The 18,179-nt window shown below is 42.2% G+C and overlaps 2 protein-coding genes and 1 non-coding gene across 7 annotated transcripts in view; 2 read left to right on the forward strand and 1 right to left on the reverse strand.

The window, feature by feature from the left end:
- The window catches only part of Nae1 (NEDD8 activating enzyme E1 subunit 1), a 30,626-nt gene extending 22,918 nt beyond the window's left edge, over positions 1–7,708 (forward strand). The window contains exons 18-20 of the mRNA XM_008846273.3: positions 2,890–3,004; positions 3,095–3,144; positions 7,473–7,708. Coding sequence (XP_008844495.1) covers positions 2,890–3,004; positions 3,095–3,144; positions 7,473–7,582 — 275 coding nt within the window. The 3' untranslated portion in view covers positions 7,583–7,708. The remainder of the gene's footprint in view (positions 1–2,889; positions 3,005–3,094; positions 3,145–7,472) is intronic.
- Positions 7,709–9,403: 1,695 nt separating this feature from the next.
- Terb1 (telomere repeat binding bouquet formation protein 1) overlaps positions 9,404–18,179 on the forward strand; it is a 52,322-nt gene continuing 43,546 nt past the window's right edge. For all 5 annotated transcript variants that reach the window (XM_029569985.1, XM_008846274.3, XM_029569982.1 and 2 more), the window contains exons 1-2: positions 9,404–9,425; positions 11,866–11,921. In XM_029569985.1, the coding sequence (XP_029425845.1) occupies positions 11,891–11,921 (31 nt within the window). In that variant the 5' untranslated portion in view covers positions 9,404–9,425; positions 11,866–11,890. The remainder of the gene's footprint in view (positions 9,426–11,865; positions 11,922–18,179) is intronic.
- On the reverse strand, positions 11,700–11,807 carry LOC115072570. Its single transcript, XR_003851615.1, has one exon. It is a non-coding gene; the product is annotated as a U6 spliceosomal RNA (small nuclear RNA).

Here is an 18,179-nt window from a genome sequence, read left to right on the forward strand (position 1 = left end):
TTTTTTATTTTTTAAAGTAAGATTTATTTTGTATTTTATGTATATGTGTTTTGCCTATGTGTATGTACCTGGTATGTGTTCAGTTTCCTTGGAGGAGAGAAGAGGGCAGTGAAGCCACCTGTAGGTGGTGGGTAAAAAACCTGGGTCCTCTCCAAGAGCAGCAAGTGCTTTTAACAGCTGAGCCATCTTGCCAGCTCCCGCTTATAGTTTACTCTTAAAATTCATACTAAGTTTAATCTAGAGGAAGAAAAGCCATAAGCAGTACATCAGTTACTTTTGAACTCAGAGCTCTGTGAAGATATAGGGATTTTTTTTCTTGTCTGCAGAGGTAGTAATTGGAAAATTGGTACCATTGTAAAGACCTATAGTGGTCAATATTTTTATTGATAATTATAATTGGAGAGGATTATTGCATAGTAATTGGGGAGGATTATTGCATAGTGATGCATTCTAAACATGTCATAAAACCTGTTGCCCTGACTAATGTAGTAATGCAGTTTATAGTCACAATGAACAAATTTACCAAAAGGAAAAAAATAATTATCAAATATGTGTTGCTTTATTTGTATCATTTGATTAGAATGTATTTTGGTTATATATTGCATAGCAAACCACTCCAACTCTTAGTGATTTAAAACAAGTTTGTGGGGACTGGAGAGATGGCTCAGCAGTTAAGAGCACTAGCTGCTCTTGCAGAAGACCTGGGTTCAAATCCCAGTACCCACATGGTGGCTAACCGCCATCTGTAATTCCAGTTCCAGGGGATCTGATGCTCTCTTCTGTCCTCAAGCATTGCATGACACAGATGCACTTAAATACATGCAGGCATAATACGCACATAAAATTAAAAAAATTAAAAAAAAAAACAAGTTTGTGTGTGTGTGCATGCATGTGTACATCTGTGTGCATGTGCATGTGGAGGCCAGAGATTGACATCAGGTGCCTTCCTCAATTATCAACCACCTTATTCTATTTATTTATTTAGTCTTATTTTATGTGTCTGAGTGCTTTGTCTATATACAAGGCATGTGTGTGTACAGTACCCATGAAGGCCAGAAGATAGCATCAGAGCCCCTGAAACTGGAGTCATGGACTGTTGTTAGCTGCCATGTGAGTGCTGGGAACCAAACCTGGGTCCTCTGGAAGAAGAGTCAGTGCTCTTAACCACTAAGCCATCTCTGTAGCCCCTACTTAGTTTTTTGAGACAGGGTCTCACTACGTAGCCTGACAGTCCTCGAGCTCTCTTCATTTCAGGCTGTCCTTGGGGTCCTAGAGATCTACCTGCCTCTACCTCCTGTGTGCTGGGATTAAAGGCTTGGGCCACCACACCCGGTGTCCACCTTGTTTTTTGCAACAGGGTCTGTCAGTGAACTGTGAGCTCACAGATTTGGCTAGACTGGCTGGCCAGGTTACCCTAACATTCCTAAGAACTTGGATTCAACCCCAAGCATAGTTTTGCTATTCATGAACTAAGTAATTTAATCTGTACCTTAGTTTTCTTCATCTGTAAATGGAAATTATTGTATTTAGTTCATAGAATTTTTATGAGAATTAAATCTATACATAACTATGTACTTAGAATGGTACCCAGCACCTACTAATGTTCAATAAATGCTACCTATTATTAGAGCTTTATGTCCTCAAGTGTCATTTGATCTCTTAGATATGGAAAATAAAGGGCTGGGGATATAGCTTTGTTAGTAGAGTGCTTGCCTAGCATTTATTAAGTCCTGGGTTTCATCCCCAGCACTGCAAAAGCTTGGTATCATATAGCACATGCCTATAAACTCAGTACTTGGGAGGTGGAGACCAAAGAATCAGCAATTCAAACTCATTGTTGGTTACTTAGTGAATTTGAGGCCAGTCTGGGATACAAGAGACCTGAGAGAGAGGAGCGGGAGGGAGAGGGAGGGGGGAGAGGGAAGGAGAGGAGAAGAGAGGATAATTTTTTTTTTTTGGGTCTTTTTGAGACAGAGTCTCCCTGTAGCTCTAGCAGACCTGGAACTCACTATGTAGACCAGGCTGGTCTCAATTTCACAGAGATCCTTCTGCCTATGACCCCCAAATGCTGGGATTAAAGGTGTGTGTCACTATGCTTCCCTATATGTCACTCTTATAGATACTTGATAGGGAACAATAAATGAACAGAGACTTTAAAAAAAACAAAACCAAAGCCAGGCATGGTGGCGCACGCCTGTAGTCCCAGCACTTGGGAGGCAGAGGCAGGCAGATCTCTGAGTTCAAGGCCAGCCTGGTCTATACCATGAGTTCCAGGACAGCTGGAGCTACAGGGAGACCCTGCTTCAAAAAGACAAAAACAAACAAACAAAAATGCTGGAATTGTTTGCCTGCACTTTTTTTTTTAATTTATTCATTTTTATTTTGTGTGTATTTGTGTATTGCCTGCATGTAGGTAAGTGCACCTGTGTTGTGCAACGCCCGTGGAGGTCAGAAGAGGCTGTCAAATCCCCTGGGACTGGAGTTACAGACAGTTGTTAGTTGCCCTGTGGGTGCTGGGATTCAAACCCAGGTCTTCTGCAGGAACCACCAGTGTTCTTAACTGCTGAGCCATCTCTCCAGCCCCATGCCTGCACTTCTATGCCAAGTTTATGTGGTGTAGAGATCAAACCCAGAAATTGTGTCTCCTAGGCACACACACTTAACCAACTGAGTCATATCCCCACCAAGTTTTAACAGTTTCTAGTTGAAGTGATTGGTTATAGATTTCCAATATTTGCAAATGTTGGTTTTATGCTTTATTACTTTGTTCTTTAGTTCCATATCTTACTGTTTTGACTAGACCACCTGAAACTGGATTAAGTAAAGGAGATAACCATTGATTTTGAATCACATATTTATTTTATTTATATTACATATATACTTTTTTAGGAGTATCTAACTATCAAGTTGAAGAAGATATAGGGAAGTTGAAGTCGTGTCTTACTAGCTTCCTTCAAGAGTATGGGTTATCTATAATGGTGAAAGATGATTACATCCATGAATTGTGAGTATTCTTTAGGGCATATAAAGAGCTGATATCCTGCCTGTTTGTCATAAGGCTACTAAAAATTCATGCTTCCATCCTTTTCTGTAGTTGCCGATATGGAGCTGCTGAGCCACACACCATTGCTGCATTCTTAGGAGGTAAGTTCTATAAATGAAATGACTAATTTGTTGTTGCATAACAGTTATTTGAAATAAGTCCTCTGATGCATAGTTTTGCTATGAGCCTCACCTAATCCAGTACACATACAGTCCCTCCTTCCTCTTTTTCCTGTCTTGTCTTTCATTCCCCTCTGTTCCCTGCTCCCACAGTCCTCAGACAGACTGTCTTGACATTAAAGATCCTCTGTACATTCTTTTCCCTGAGACATGCCCTTTGATTTCCTGCCCCTAGATCTTTGTACCTCAAAGTACAAAGGTACCATTGGCCTTAAAAATCTATTTGCCTCCAGGAATGCAAAAGGTTATAAATGGCCAAAACGCAGAGAATAAGAGTCTGCAGAGTGTGGGTCCTTGGACAGGATTCCTGTGTTAAAATCTACCCACCCAGGGCTCAGGGACCATTATGGAAGGGGGAGCAGAAAGATTGTAAGAGCCAGGGAGGAGGTACAGGACCATATGGAAACAGCCCTACAAGCTCCTAGGACCCTTTCATACAAACCTACAGCAGTGGTGTCAGCATGCACAAGACCCATGCAAACTGAAGCAGACAAAAACCCAGCACAAAACTGTGGAGGTGAACAGCAGACCCCAGTCTTAGTCAAAGGATTATTGGCAGCTGATTACTGCTGGGTGAGGAAGAGCTGATCTTCTTAAAGGAAGGGACTCTTGATAAGATGACTAAATCCCAGTGGATGATCTTGCACTGAGGGACATCTGGGGGCACTAACATGGATAGGCCTTAACACAAATGACAGAATATATGAACTCCAATGAGGGGGCTATGGGAGGGTGCCAAAGGGGAAGGAGGGGGTATAAAGATAATTTTATGTATGAAATACACAAAAATTCAATTAAAAATTATTTTAAAAGTTTATTTGCCTGGGATTGGACAGATGTCTCTGTGGTTAAAGCACTGACTGCTATTCCAGAGGACCCAGGTTCAGTTCCTGGCACCCACATGACAGCTAACAACTATCTGTAACTCAAGTTCTAGGGGATCCAGTGCCCTCTTCTGGCCTCCAAGGGCAAGAGGCATGCATGTGATACATTTACATATGTGCAAGCAAAACACTCATACACATAAACATAAATTTAAAAATATTTTATATATATTGATTTTTATCTTTTTAATCTTTTTTTAAAATAACTACATGTTTAGAAGAAGCATTTCGCTACAGCTTTAACATATTCAGTAACACACTCCAGAGCAAGAGTACATCTCTTTCACAAGTGGGTGCAAGTTTCTAGGTTCACAGTTGATTGAATTAATACAGTTATACAATATTGAACTCAGTTAAGCCCTGTAAGACATAAAATTGAATGAGTTTTTAACCTTTAAAAAAGATCTCCATTTCATTTTAGACTATATTGTTCCTTGCAGAAAGACTTATTCTTACTTGTTATTTTTATGTGTATGCATGTATTGCCTGCATGTAGGTAAGTGCACGTGTGCTGTGCAGTGCCTGCGGAGGTCAGAAGAGGCTGTCAGATCCCCTGGGACTAGAGTTATGGACACTTGTTAGCTGCTATGTAGGTGCTGAGATCTGAACCCAGGTCTTCTGCAAGAACAACCAGTATTCTTAACTGCTGAGCCATCTCTCCAGCCCCATTATTTTTATTTTTTATGTATGAATGTATTACCTGCATGTATGTAAGTGCACCCATGTCGTGCAAAGCTCACAGAGGTCAGAAGAGGGTGTCAGATTCCCTTGAATCTGGAACTGGAGTTATGAATGGTTGTTAGCTGCCATGTGGGTGCTGGGAATTGAACCCAGGTCCTCTGCAAGAGTAGCCTGTGCTCTTAACTGCTGAGCCATCTCTCCAGCTCCTAAAAATGAATTTTTAAAAGCCTATTTATTTCTTGAAAAAGTTCTCTATATCTTTTCTCCCACCATTTTCTCCTTGTCTTAAGTCAATTCAGGTCACTGTACTAGTACTATAGATGGGTGTAAACATTATTATAAACATTAGAAATTTATTTTTCATAGTTCTGGAAGAGTAAAATAAGGGTGTCAACATAGTTAGGGTCTGGTGAAAGCTTATTGGGTGGTGGCATTTTTTTTCTGATTGTGTCCTCATATAAATTAAAATATGGTAACACAAGCCTCCAGGATCTCCATTATAGGGGCATGAACCCACTCTCATGACCTCATCACTTTCCAGAAACCCAGTCTTCTAATAGTCGGTGGGGGGAGGGGTTTAAGCCAATAATGCCTTTAAAAATTAACCTTCTGCCTATGATCTCCTGTGGCCTGAGCTATCTGCTTGTGCTAGTTTCCTTTCTAGGTGATTATTTGAAGGCAGATCAAGTCTGATTAATATTCTAAGAGTTCAAAATGCCAGTGAATGAGGCAGACCTAAGAGAACTATATTTGAAGCAAGCCCAAATTAAAGTCCGATTCTGGATAATTTGTTCAAATGAAATCAGCCTCTTATGCCTAAATAGTAAAGTAACCTGCCAATTCACAGAAAAGAGGAAAGTACTGTTTATTCAAATCTAGTCCAGATTCTAAGAGACATAACCAGAGAGGCCGAAAAAAGTATAAACACATTTCTGTGTGTTCTGTAATCATTTTGAACACTTCCATTCTGTCCCTTTACTTCACAGGTTTGGTTTTAATCTCTCTCTGTGTCTCTCTGTCTCTGTCTCTCTGTCTCTGTCTCTCTCTCTCTTTCTGATTTAATGCATAATAGAGACTCAAGTTTCATGGTATCAGTATTCTAGAAAGAATCTGCTTCAGGTTAGAAAAGATGCAGAAGTTTTCTTCGTAATGTTTTGCTGCTTCGGCTTTTTTTTTTTAGAGCAACTTGGTGGTATTTAGTATAGATCCTATTTAAATTACATATGTATTTCTAAGTTGGGATGTGGCTCAGTGGTAGAGTGCTTGCCTGGCATTCTTGAGTCCCTGGGTTTGATCCCAAGTTCTGCAAACTCCCCAAACCCTATTGTGTTTAGATCAAATATATTTTTATCATGTTTTACTATAAAGGTAAAATAGACAAAGTAAAATGCAGTGATGAGAGGAGAACCAGCAAGAGGGGAAATAGGGCAAGGCAGGGGGCAAATAAGAGCAAAGTATAATTATAATGTATAAAAACACCATAACCCATTTCTTTGTATGTTAACCAAAACACACAACACATACATGCACGCACGCATCCACCCTACTTTGTCCTTTGGAGGGAATCTTTATGCCTCTGTGTAGCCTTTCAAAAGTTCCATCAACCAAACTACTGTTTAACTTTGATTTGTTTAAACTTTGCTATATTTACTATATCTTTCCAACTTTCTAAACCACCATAATTAGAAATAACCTAATTTTTAAAATTTATGGCTTAATACAGTATCTCATTGGGTGAAATCCTAAATCAAACCTTCTATTTCCTTTAATAAAATATTTATAAAGAATTATAGTGTTCTATTTTGGTATGGCTGAGTAAGCTATGTCTATACAGGGTCTCCCTGTAGCCCTAGCTGGCTTGGATTTGCTATGGAGACCAGGCTGGCCTTACCTGTCTCTGCCTCCCGAGTGCTGGGCTTAAAGGTGTGCACCACCATGCCCAGCGGATTGCCTTTATTTTTAAAATAATATTTGTATATTTATTTTATGTGTATGAGCCTGCATATATGTAAGTGCATCTGTGTCATGCAGTGCCCACAGAGGTCAGAAGAGGGCATTGGATCCCCTGGAGCTGGAGTTATAGATGGTTGTTAGCTGCCATGTGGGGGCTGGGATCTAAACCTGGGTCCTCTACAGGAGCAGCCAGTGATCTTAACTGCTGAGTTATCTTTCCAGGACCAGCCTGGATTGCTTTTAAACACCTCTGCTTTGAGGGGGGAAAGAAGTTTCTTTATGGAATTACTTTTATTTGCTTTTTAAAAATATTTTATTATTTTTATTTCATGTGTATGAGTGTATTGCCTGCATGCATGTGAGTGCACCCGTGTCGTGCAGTGCCGCAGAGGTCAGAAGAGGGCTTCAGATTCCCCTGGAACTGGAGTTAAGGACGGGTCGTAGCTGCCATGTGGGTGCTGGGAATCGAACCCGGGTCCTCTGTAAGAGCAGTCAGTGCTCTTAACTGCTGAGCCATCTTTCCAGCCCGTTTGTTTGTTTTAAGACAGGGTCTCATGTAGCCCAGGCTGGCCTCCAACTCCTTTTTTAATTGAGACTGGCTATGAACTCATGATCCTCCTGCCTCTGTTTCCCAAGTGCTGGGATTATAGGCATGCATTACCACACCTGGTTTATTTTTAACTCTTAAAATGTACTCTTTTCAAAGATTTGCTTTTTTCTTTTTTCCTGTAGGAGCTGCTGCTCAAGAAGTTATCAAAATAATCACCAAACAATTTGTAATTTTTAATAATACTTACATTTATAGTGGCATGTCACAAACTTCTGCAACTTTCCAGTTGTAGATTAAGTACTCTGTGTAGTGTTAATGATTGAAACTGTAATTGCCTTTATATTGTCCTCCAGCCTGTAAAATTCTGTTAAAGGAGAGCTGTTAAATGGTTTCTTCAATAAACATTTCTCATTTGTAATGTAGTCTTGTTTGGGGTGAGGGGAGAAAGCAATGACTTTTCCAGTGAATAAAAGCTCTAATTTAGCTCATTAATACTGGCTTGCTGCTTTGCAGTTACAGCACATAGATGTCTCTATGCTTCATCAGAAAAAGTAAAAAAAATTTTCTTACCATCTTAAGTAATGAATTTAAGCCACATGTGGATTTTAGCTCTGGATACTTTAAGACCATCATTCTTTGTTTAAATGTACAGAATTTTAAAAAGAAACATCAGGATGTGTAGTTTTATCAGAAAACAAAACCATTCCATTGTCGTGTCATTCAACTAAGGTTCTGCCCCTATACCTGCTTGTTGAAATTTTATGAGGTTATCTTATCCATAAATTTCATTTTAGCAAATAACCACATGAATTAATAGCATTCACCAGCATAATACAGGGGGAAGAAAATTCTTTAAGACTGGCATAGTAGCAAACTGGAAATCCAGAAGTGGATGCAGGGTCCTACCCAGTTTCTGATTTAGGTATGGCTGAATATTAATGTGACTCTCAGTGTCTTAAGGCCCTTAAACTGGCTACTGCAAATTAGTCACTAAGGAAAGCAGTCTCCTGAGAACCTGTTAGATCTGCCAAGGGAATGCTTCATAGGGATTTGGTTTTCTTGGACATCAGTGTGTTGTCTTTGCTTGGCTGTCTGCTGTATCAACTGGCCCTTCCCACAGCAGGCACTGCCCCTCTGACAGGATTTCCCTTCCACTCCAACACTCCCATTGGATGGATTTTATTACAAAGGAAACGTGACAGGACCAATCAGACAAGTGATTTAATTCCATTTGCGACCTAGAGCACTGGTCATTAGGATCTACACAACGGGGGACTGGCTTGGCCTGAGCTAAAATTACAGTTGAGTCACCCAGTGAGGCTGTTTCTGTGTGGTGTGGGCGTCCATCAGTGGAATGCCCAATGCAAGTGAGAAAAACCTGGCGCTGGCAAGGTCAGGAGTGAAGGCCATATTGGGACACCCTGGAACGTATGTGCACCTTGTCCTTACGTATGGGCTCCTCAACCCCTGAGCGAAGGCCCTTCGAAGGGAAGTCCTGAACACTTGGGCTGCAAGATTTGGGCATATTACCTTCAAATCGAGACTTTCCTCCATCTAATACTCGCCTAACACCTGGCCAGCTTCTGCCCTCGCGAACAACAGCGAGAAGGCACCCACAGCTAGGCCAGGCCGCCTGGTCCGGAAGTCCCGCCCAGCGGATGTGCGCCTGGCTCATCCGGTGGGAAACCCAATCAGGCGTCGTGGCTGCTGCGCTCCGAGGCAGAGAAAGCTGGGGAGCTCGGAGCTTTGGCTTCAGGTCTGCTAGGGCCTCGCTCCTGGGTTTGGGGCCTGCCTCGGTTCAGCGCAGGGCCTGCTGCCCGCCGCCATGCTGCCCCTTAGCTGAGGGGATGGCTTGAGCGAGGGGAGGAAAGGTTTTCCAGAGCAAGCGCCCCGGGCCTTGTGGGAAGGGACCCCCCCCCCCAAGACACGTTCAGCTCCGCTTGCCCAGCATCTGAGAGTGGGAAGCGTGGGGTCCCCAGGGGTTTCGTTCCTCGGAACGACGGCGGACCGTGTGTTTGCCCTCAGCTGCACCTCGAGCTTGCTGGGTGAAGCCGCCAGACCTGCACTGGGGACCTGAACTCGATTACAGAGAAACTGGGGACCTAGAGCCCTCGACAGTTCTTCCCGCCTTTTAGGTGAGCCTGACTTCCGGAGGGCGCAGGGTGGAGTGCGCCCAACCCTTGCATAGATTCGTATCTGGTACCTATGGAACCTGGTTAGGGACAGGGGCCGGGACCCCTACAGATTATCTTGTAGAGCAGCTAATTCCTGCTACCCTCAGAGCATTCCTGAGACCCTTTTAACTATCAAAACAGAAAATGTATTTTACGAGTTGCATATTGACCTTTTCTCTTTGCCCCCATCAGAGGACAAGTTCCATTACATATGATTACAAGTTAGGGGTCCACCTTCACCAACCTAGCAGCGAGTGCTAGGATTGTCAGCTCTGCCCCCTTCACACACAAAGATGTTATTCATCGAGTATGGGGGTAGGGTGGGGAGTACATAGGTTTTTAAAAAATATTTTTCTATTTTTATTTTACGTGTATGAGTGTGTGTATGTAAGTGCACCCATGTCCTGCAATGCCCAGAGAGGCCAGAAGAGAGCCATCTAGCCTCTGATCCCCTGGAACTGGAGTTACACATGGTTGTTAGCCTCCATGTGGGTTCTGGGATTGGCACCTGGTTCCTCTGCAAGAGGAGCCAGTGCTCTTAAGCACTGAGCCATCTCTCTAGCCCCCAGATTTTTTAAAAAGCTAAAGTAGAGTAAATTTCCAGGCCTTGGCATGTACCTTAATGATAGATTGCTCCTTGAGTTCCATCCCCAGGATGTATGTTTGTTTACTATTTATTTGTGAAGTTTGCCCTTGAGTTAACAGTACTGTTTTTGGTCTTTTTGAGACAGGGTCTCCCTGTAGCCCCAGCTGGCCTGGAACTCACTGTGTAGACCAGGCTGGCCTCGAACTCACAGAGATCTGCCTACCTCTGCCTCTCAAGTGCTGGGATTAAATGTGTGCACCTGGCACCACACCTGGCAACAGTACTGTTTTGTCGAGTAGAGTGAGTAGAACCTATAAAGATCAGTCTTTCAGTTATGTGGAAACGTGCTTTTTTTTCTATGAGATAGTAGTCTTTTTTTAAAGTTATGATTTATTTTTATTTTACATATATGTTTTGCCTTTGTGTATGTAAATGCACCCATGTTGTACAGTGTCCACAGAGACCAGGAGAGGGTGTCAGATCCCCTGGAACTGGAGTTACAGACAGTTGTTAGCTGCCATGTGGGTGCTGGGAACTGAACCCAAGTAGTCTACAAGAGTAGCCAGTGCTCTTAACCACTGAGCAATCTCTCCAGCCCTGACCCTAAACTTCTGATTCTCCCTCCATTTTCCAACTGCTGTGATTACAGGTGTTCATCATGCCTGATTTATGTGGTTCTGGGGATTGAACCCAGGGCCTTGTGCATGCTAGTCAGGTTATAGTTCCTCACTGAGGGAGCCCAAGGTAGGAGCTCAGGGCAGGAACCTAGAGGCAGGAGCTGAAGCACAGGTCATTGGAGAAATGCTGCTTACTGACTTGTTCCCCTGGCCCGTGCTCAACGTGCTTTTTTATACGATACAGAACAACCTACCCGGGGGGGTGGGGCACTGCCTACAGTGGGTTGGGCTGTCCCACATCACTCAGCAGTCAAGAAAATACCCCACAGACATGGCCACAGGCCAGTCTAATGAAGGAATTCCCCAATTGAGGCTCTCTCTACCCAGGTGTGTCAAGTTGACAACCAAAGCTATCCAGTAGAGTAGTCATTTATGAGGAAAGAGGATTAAAAAGACACAAACTATATGTTGTTGGATTCAATTTCAGGGCACTAAGAATATAAAGATGGCTGGAGTTGTGCAGCTCAATGGTAAAGTGTCCAATAGCACAGGGTCTTGGGTTTGATGCTAACACTGGAAGGGGAAAAAAAGGTTGTACTTCATTCCTCCTTTTCTTTTCCATTCATTTAAAATGTGTGTGTGTGTGTGTGTGTGTGTGTGTGTGTTTGTATGTGTTAGTGTTCACGTGCCATGATGTGCTTGTGAAGGTCATCTTCAGGTAATAAGACCTGGTGGCGCTGGGAAGGGCCTTTACCTACTGAGCCATCTTACCACCCTTCTTTGTTTTGTTCTGTTTTTTTGGGGGGAGGGGCGGTGTTGGTGTGTGTGTGTGTGTGTGTGTGTGTGTGTGTGTGTGTGTGTGAGAGAGACAGAGAGAGAGACAGAGAGACAGAGAGACATTTATTGAGACAAAGTCCCTGGCTTGCCTGGAATTCTCCAAATAGCCCAGAGTAGCCTTAGCTTCCTGGACTGCCTCTCATTAGCTGTGATTACAGACAGGTATCACCATTTTGAGTATGAGTTCATTCTTTTTCAATTTTTTTTAGCATAGACCACTTCATGAATTTTCCTTGTTCAGGAGCCATGCTAATCTTCTCTGTGTAATTCCAGTTTTAGTGTATGTGCTGCCAAAATAAGCACACTGCCCAGAATATTTCTTAGAAGGTGATTTAATTAATAAAATGCCTTTATCTTATAGATGAACTAAAAGAAAAAAGACAAGCATGGAAAGTGAGGACACAAAGAAGATACAAGGTGAGGAGTTCATGCATCATATAGTTGCATTTGTTTTATATATTTTATTAGTTTTATAATTGTGTATGTAATTGTATATGTGTATATATTTCATGTCTGACAGCATCTAGAAAATGAAAGAATCATTCAGTAATTTACACATGTTGTAGAACGCATTTCCTTGGGGGGATATGAACAAATGTCTACTTAACCCCAGATAGGTAATTGATGACAGACCAAAATAAGTCTACCTGATAAGCCAGTGAGTTTATTGGGGTTACTTACAGGAGTACAGGTGAGAGGTTACTTACAGGAGCAGACATTACTCAAAGGTATACATCACAGAACGCCCACCCCAGCATTGGTGACAGTTCATGAAAGATGGAAACACTGTACAACTTAGAGGCAACCTGACAGGTTGGAAAGTACCTCTTCCAGGCAGCTCCACTGGTCTAAGCTTCAGGAAAGAAGAGCCTAGGCATCTGGTCAGTTTCAAGGACTTCCTGAAGCTTCTGAGTTGTTTACTTTCTGAATCTTTAGGAGCCTTAATATGTCATATGATAGCTGATTTACTGTTGTAATATAAAAGAACAATGGGCCCTAGACATGTCATGCATGAGCTAAGTCAGAAACATATGAACAGGTTTGTGTCTTTCCACAATGTATAAATTAGTTTATTTTGACACAGGCTCTCATACAGCTCAGGCTAACCTCAAACTATGTGGCACACTATGACCTCGAACTTCTGATCTTCCTGCTTTCATCTCCCCAGTGCTAGGATTACAGGCACAAGCCACCATGCCTGGTCTATGTGGTATTGCAAATCAAACCTAGGGTTTTGTCCATACTAAGCAAGCATATTACCAACAGAGCTATATCCCTAGCCCCCAAATTTATTGAATAACAATAAATGCACAAAGTTCAGCATTTTCATTGGCAGCAACTGCCAGATAGTGCCACTTTAATTGATAAGCCTGCACAGGCAAAAATAGATTCTTTTGTTCCAATTTTAACTAGTAATGCTAACTTTCAGAGAACACATTACACACCATGTAGTGATAGCTAACTAGCTATCTGTCTACAAAGGTTAAAGGGGCCTCAGCAGAATTCAAGAAGTTTTTTATGGGTTTTTTTTGTAATTTTTTAATTTAATTTTTGTGTATTTCATACAGAACATCTTTTGTGTTGTTTTTGTCTTTTTGAGACAGGGTCTCCCCGTATGCCCAGCTGGCCTGGAACTCACTATGTAGACCAGGCTGGCCTCAAACTCACAGAGATCCACCTGCTTCTACTTCCCGAGTGCTGGGACTAAAGGTGTGTGCCACCATACCCGGCACAGAACGTCTTTTTTAATTTTATTTATTATTTTTATTTTATGTGTACGAGTGTATTGTCTGCATGTATGTGAGTGCACCTGTGTCATGCAATGCTGCGGAGATCAGAAGAGGGCTTTGGATTCCCCTGGAACTGGAGTTAAGGACAATTCATAGGCTCCATGTGGGTGCTGGGAATCGAACATGGGTCCTCTGCAAGAGCAGGCAGTGTTCTTAACTGCTGAGCCATCTCTCCAGCCCCCATACAGAACATATTAATCATCTTTATACCCCCTTCCAAATTGGTACCCTCCCATACCCCACTGGATGTCATGCATTCTGTCATTTGTGTTAAGGCCTATCAAGTTAAGTTAGCATCCCCAGATGTCCCTCAGTGCAAGTTCATCCACCGAGGGCTAGTCAGCCTATCTAGAGTCCCTTCCTTTAAGATCAGCTCTTCCTTACCCAGCATGAATCAGCTGCCAGTACTAGGTCTTTGGCTAAGACTGGGGCCTGCTGTCCATTTCCATTTGCATTAGTATTCTCTCTACCTCTTGTTCCACTATGTTCCGTGAACCTTAGGTATAAGGGTCCATTATAAATGTGTCACTTAGGGTTAGGCAATTCATAGACAATCTGTGTGTGTGTGACCAATTGTGGAACTCTGTAATAGACTCCATCTGTTGCAAAAGAAACTTCTTTGATAAGTGGTGACTGGCATACATGTCTGTAAATATAAGGATCCATAGTTAACGCATAGTAAGAAATTACATTTGTCTAGAGTTGTGACAGCCTTTGTTTGGATTTTCTCTAAGATCCATTACCACTAACCATGTGTATTTGGGTATGTTTACAGTACCACACAAGAGTTTCCTCCCACTGAATGGGCTTTAAGTTCAATTAGGTAGCTGTTGATTATCCCTAAGATAAAAGTACCACTACTGCCCCAATAAAATTTGCTGTGCCAGTCATTGTTGTAGTTATTAGGCCTTAAAGCTGAGGTTGTATCATCAATTGATGTCCTCCCTTAGCAGCTTGCATAGTGGTCTCCAAAACCGAGAGCTAGCCTTCAGAGAGGGATATTATTTTTATTTTATGTGTATTTTTTTGTCTTTTTGAGACAGGGTCTCTCTGTAGCTGCAACTGGCCAGGCCTTGAACTCAGAGAGATCTGCCTGCCTCTGCCTCCCAAGTATTGGGACTAAAGGCATGTACCACCATGCCTGGCTTTATTTTATGTGCATTTTATGAGTATTGCTTGCATGTATGTACATGCATCCACGTTGTACAGTGCCTGTGGAGGTCAGAAAAGGGTGTTGGATCCCCTGGAACTGTCATTACAGACAGTTGTTAACAACCACGTGGGTTCTGGGCATTGAGCCCAGGTCCTCTGCAAGAGCAGCCAATGCTCTTTAACTGCTGAGCCATCTCTAGCCCAAAGTTCAAGAAGTTTTAAAGAGGGCTGAGAGGTAGAAGACAGGAAGCTGATAGGATGCCCATAATGAATCTTGCTGGAGGTCTGCTGGAGTCATTGATGCTGTAGTTAGGCTTCTGCCAGGTTACAGATTATAGGTTTTACTGGAGTTACAGAATTGAAGAGGTGGAAGGAGCCAAGGAGCAAGATCTGTTTAGCATTGTCTTTGCCTACATAGCAAGTTTGAGACCAGCCTGTGCCACATGAGGCCATGCCTTAAAAATAAATAAAGAAATAAAGAAATAACAATTTAAAATAAGTAAATAAAGATATAGGGACCAGTGAAATGGCTCAGTGGGTAGCTACTAAGGCTGAGGACCTGAGTTTGATCCCCAGAGTCCACACAGTGGAAGTGTTGCGGGGGCCTTGGGATGTCTAGGAGATCTGCTGAGTTTGTTTTGTTGGAAGAACAAAGAATTGGATGTTCCAGAAAGTCAGAAGAGCCCTAAGTACACAAAAAAGTGAAAGTGATAGCCCCAGAAGCAAGAAAGTGACCAGCAGGAGGAAGGGGGATGCGGATGCTCAGACTCAGAGAACACAGAAGCAATAGCCACACAAGGAGAAGGAAAGCGAAAGGACAGACTTTATTAGAGCAGACAGCTCCCACCAGAATGTGAGGAGCCCCAGAGCTGAGAGTCCATATGAGGCCCTGGGTGGAACCTATTATCTGATCCTATGCCACCACCCCCTTTTCCTGCTCTCCCCACCTTCTCCCTCCTATTGGGATGTCCTCCCTTATGTGGATAGCCTCCCTGTGCGGTGTCCTCCCTTGTGGATTCTTCCCACCAGTGGGCTTTTTCTTTCTTGCTATCAGTAGTTGAAACAATTGCAAAATACTTGGGTAACAAAAAACAACCCTGGTGGCAAGAAGCAGCCCCTATTAAAGGGGTGGGCCCTGCTTTCTCATTTGACCTAAGTTCCCCTAACTCCTCAGAAGGAAAGAATCTACTCCCATAAGTTGTCTTCTGACCTATGCACACACAATAAAAAATATAGGGGCTGGAGAGATGGCTCAGCAGTTAAGAACACTGGCAGTTCTTGCAGAAGACCCAGGTTCGAATCCCAGCACCCACATGGCAGCTAACAACTGTCCATAACTTTAGTTCCAGAGGATCCAACTGCCTCTTCTGTCCTCTCCTGGCATTTTATGACTTGGGTGCACTTACACACATGCATGCACACAAAATAAAAATAATAAAAAATATTTTTTAAAACATACAATGAAAAAATGTAAGCACATGGTAGAAGCTAGAGAGAGTTTATAATGTCAAAGAAGTCTTTGGAGTCAGAATCTCAGTATTTAGCTCAGGCTGACCTGGAACCTCTGAGTTCAAGGGACCCTCCTGCCTTGTCCTCCAAGAAACTAACATTGTGCACTTCTTATCAAGGAACTCTTATAAGATTATAGGTATGACATCTTTTTGAAGAGAGAATAAAGAGTCTAATTGTAGTCCCACATCACTTTTTTATGTCTTTTAAAAAAATATTTCAGGACCAGAGAGTCATGGCCACCAGTGGCCCAGAGATAATTGTGGGTACCCCCAGCCCGAGGGGCCCGCCAGACGAGCCCACCAGGCAGCTCTCAGGAGCACGCCATGGCACCCACCCGGGGGTCCACACACGGCCGGCTATGACCTGTACAGTGTCTGATGATTATACAGTACCACCTATGGAGAAAGCCATTGTGAAAACAGACATTCAGATAGCTGTTCCTTCTGGGTGCTGTGAAGAGTAGCTCCCCATTCTGGCTTGGCTGTAAAATACTTCATAAATGTAGGAGTTAGTGTCATAGATGAAGATTTTAGAGGAAATGTTGGTGTTGTGCTGTTTAATTTTGGGAAGGAGAAATTTGAAATTAAAAAAAGGTACTCGAATTGCCCAGCTCATTTGTGAATGAATTTTTTTCTTTGCAATCCAGAATTAGAAGTTCAGACTTTGGATTATACTGAAAGGGGTTCAGGTTTGTTTTTTTTTTTCATTAAAAAGAATTGAAATTTTGACCAAGAATAAAAAATGGAAAAAAAAAAACCTGTTTTTTCCTAAAAAAATAGAGATTTGCTTGAAATTTAAATTTTTTTACTATTTTATGTGCATGTATATTGCTTGCATGTAGGTAGATGCTTTTGTGTCGTGCAGTACTCTCAGAGGTCAGAAGAGAGTGTCGGATTCCCTGGAACCGGAGTTACACACAGTTATTAGTCCCCACGTGGGTACTGGAAATCAAACCTGGGTCCTCTGCAAGAGCAGTCAGTTAAGATGGCTCTTAACCACGGAGCCATCTCTCCAGCCCCTCTTTTTTTCGTGTCTTATTTTGGTTTCCCCAGGGGTAGACCTTGAGGCAAGGATTAAAGCACAAGTACTTTTTTTAAGGAAACTATCTCAAGAAACAGTTGGCGGAAGTATGATAAGAAAAGGAAGGCAGACAGAAAAAAATACATCATTAAGCGAATCTGTATGGGCATCTGGAGCTCAACCCCACTAGGAAACTCTGGAACTCTGATTCATCACAGCTAAAGGGTTAAGGGTTTCTGTCCAACTCTCAACAGTTCTTTCTTTAAATATAATGTAAAATGGGGGCCTGGAGAGATGGCTCAGCAGTTAAGAACAGTAGTGGTTCTTGCAGAAGACCCAGGTTCGAATCCCAGCACCACATGGCAGCTAACAACTATCCGTAACTCCAGTTCCAGGAGATCTGACAGCCTCTTCTGTCTTCCGTGGGCATTGCACGACAATGGGTGCACTTACCTGCATGTAGGCAATACATGCATACACATACAAATAAAAATAATAAAATATTTTAAGTAAATAAATATAATGTAAAATGTATCCACTTCTGGTTTGGGTTTATAATTTCCTGAATGTCTAACATTGTACATCTTTTCATATACTTATTAGCAATTTATCTTCTTTGGAGAAATGTATATTCAAATCTCCTATGTAGAACAGGCTGGTCTCGAACTCACAGAAATCTACCTATCTCTCCCTGGAACTAATGATGTGCACCACCACACCCAACTAGGTTGTCTTTATTTTTTTAAAGAGTTCTTTATGAATTGTGAACACAGCTCTTTATTTAATATCTGATTTGCAGATATTTCTGTCCAGGCTGAGCTGTTTTTGCATTCTGCGGGATATCTTAAAATTTAGATCTCTTCCATCACATTTTCTTTTATTGTTTGTTGTTTTTAGTATTATATGCTTTTGGTATTGTATGTTTTGGTATTTGTATGCTTTTGGTATTGTATGTTTTGGTATTTGTATGCTTTTGGTATTGTATGTTTTGGTTTGCTTGTTTTCTTCAGGAATTGAAGGAACTAGGTTGCTCAGCTCAGAGAAGATTGAACCAAGGTGAAATGTGATAGTTGTATAAGGTACTTTGGCTGGGAAGGGAAAGAGTCTGATAAGAAATCTCCAATATGAGAGGGGAGTGCTGGAGGCAATGGCAGACCACACAAAAAAGAAGATTCTTGAATCCTGCATTGTACCCAAAATT

Source organism: Nannospalax galili, unplaced genomic scaffold, assembly GCF_000622305.1.
Source record: "Nannospalax galili isolate Female #2095 unplaced genomic scaffold, S.galili_v1.0 scaffold2103, whole genome shotgun sequence".
Lineage (NCBI taxonomy): Eukaryota > Metazoa > Chordata > Mammalia > Rodentia > Spalacidae > Nannospalax > Nannospalax galili.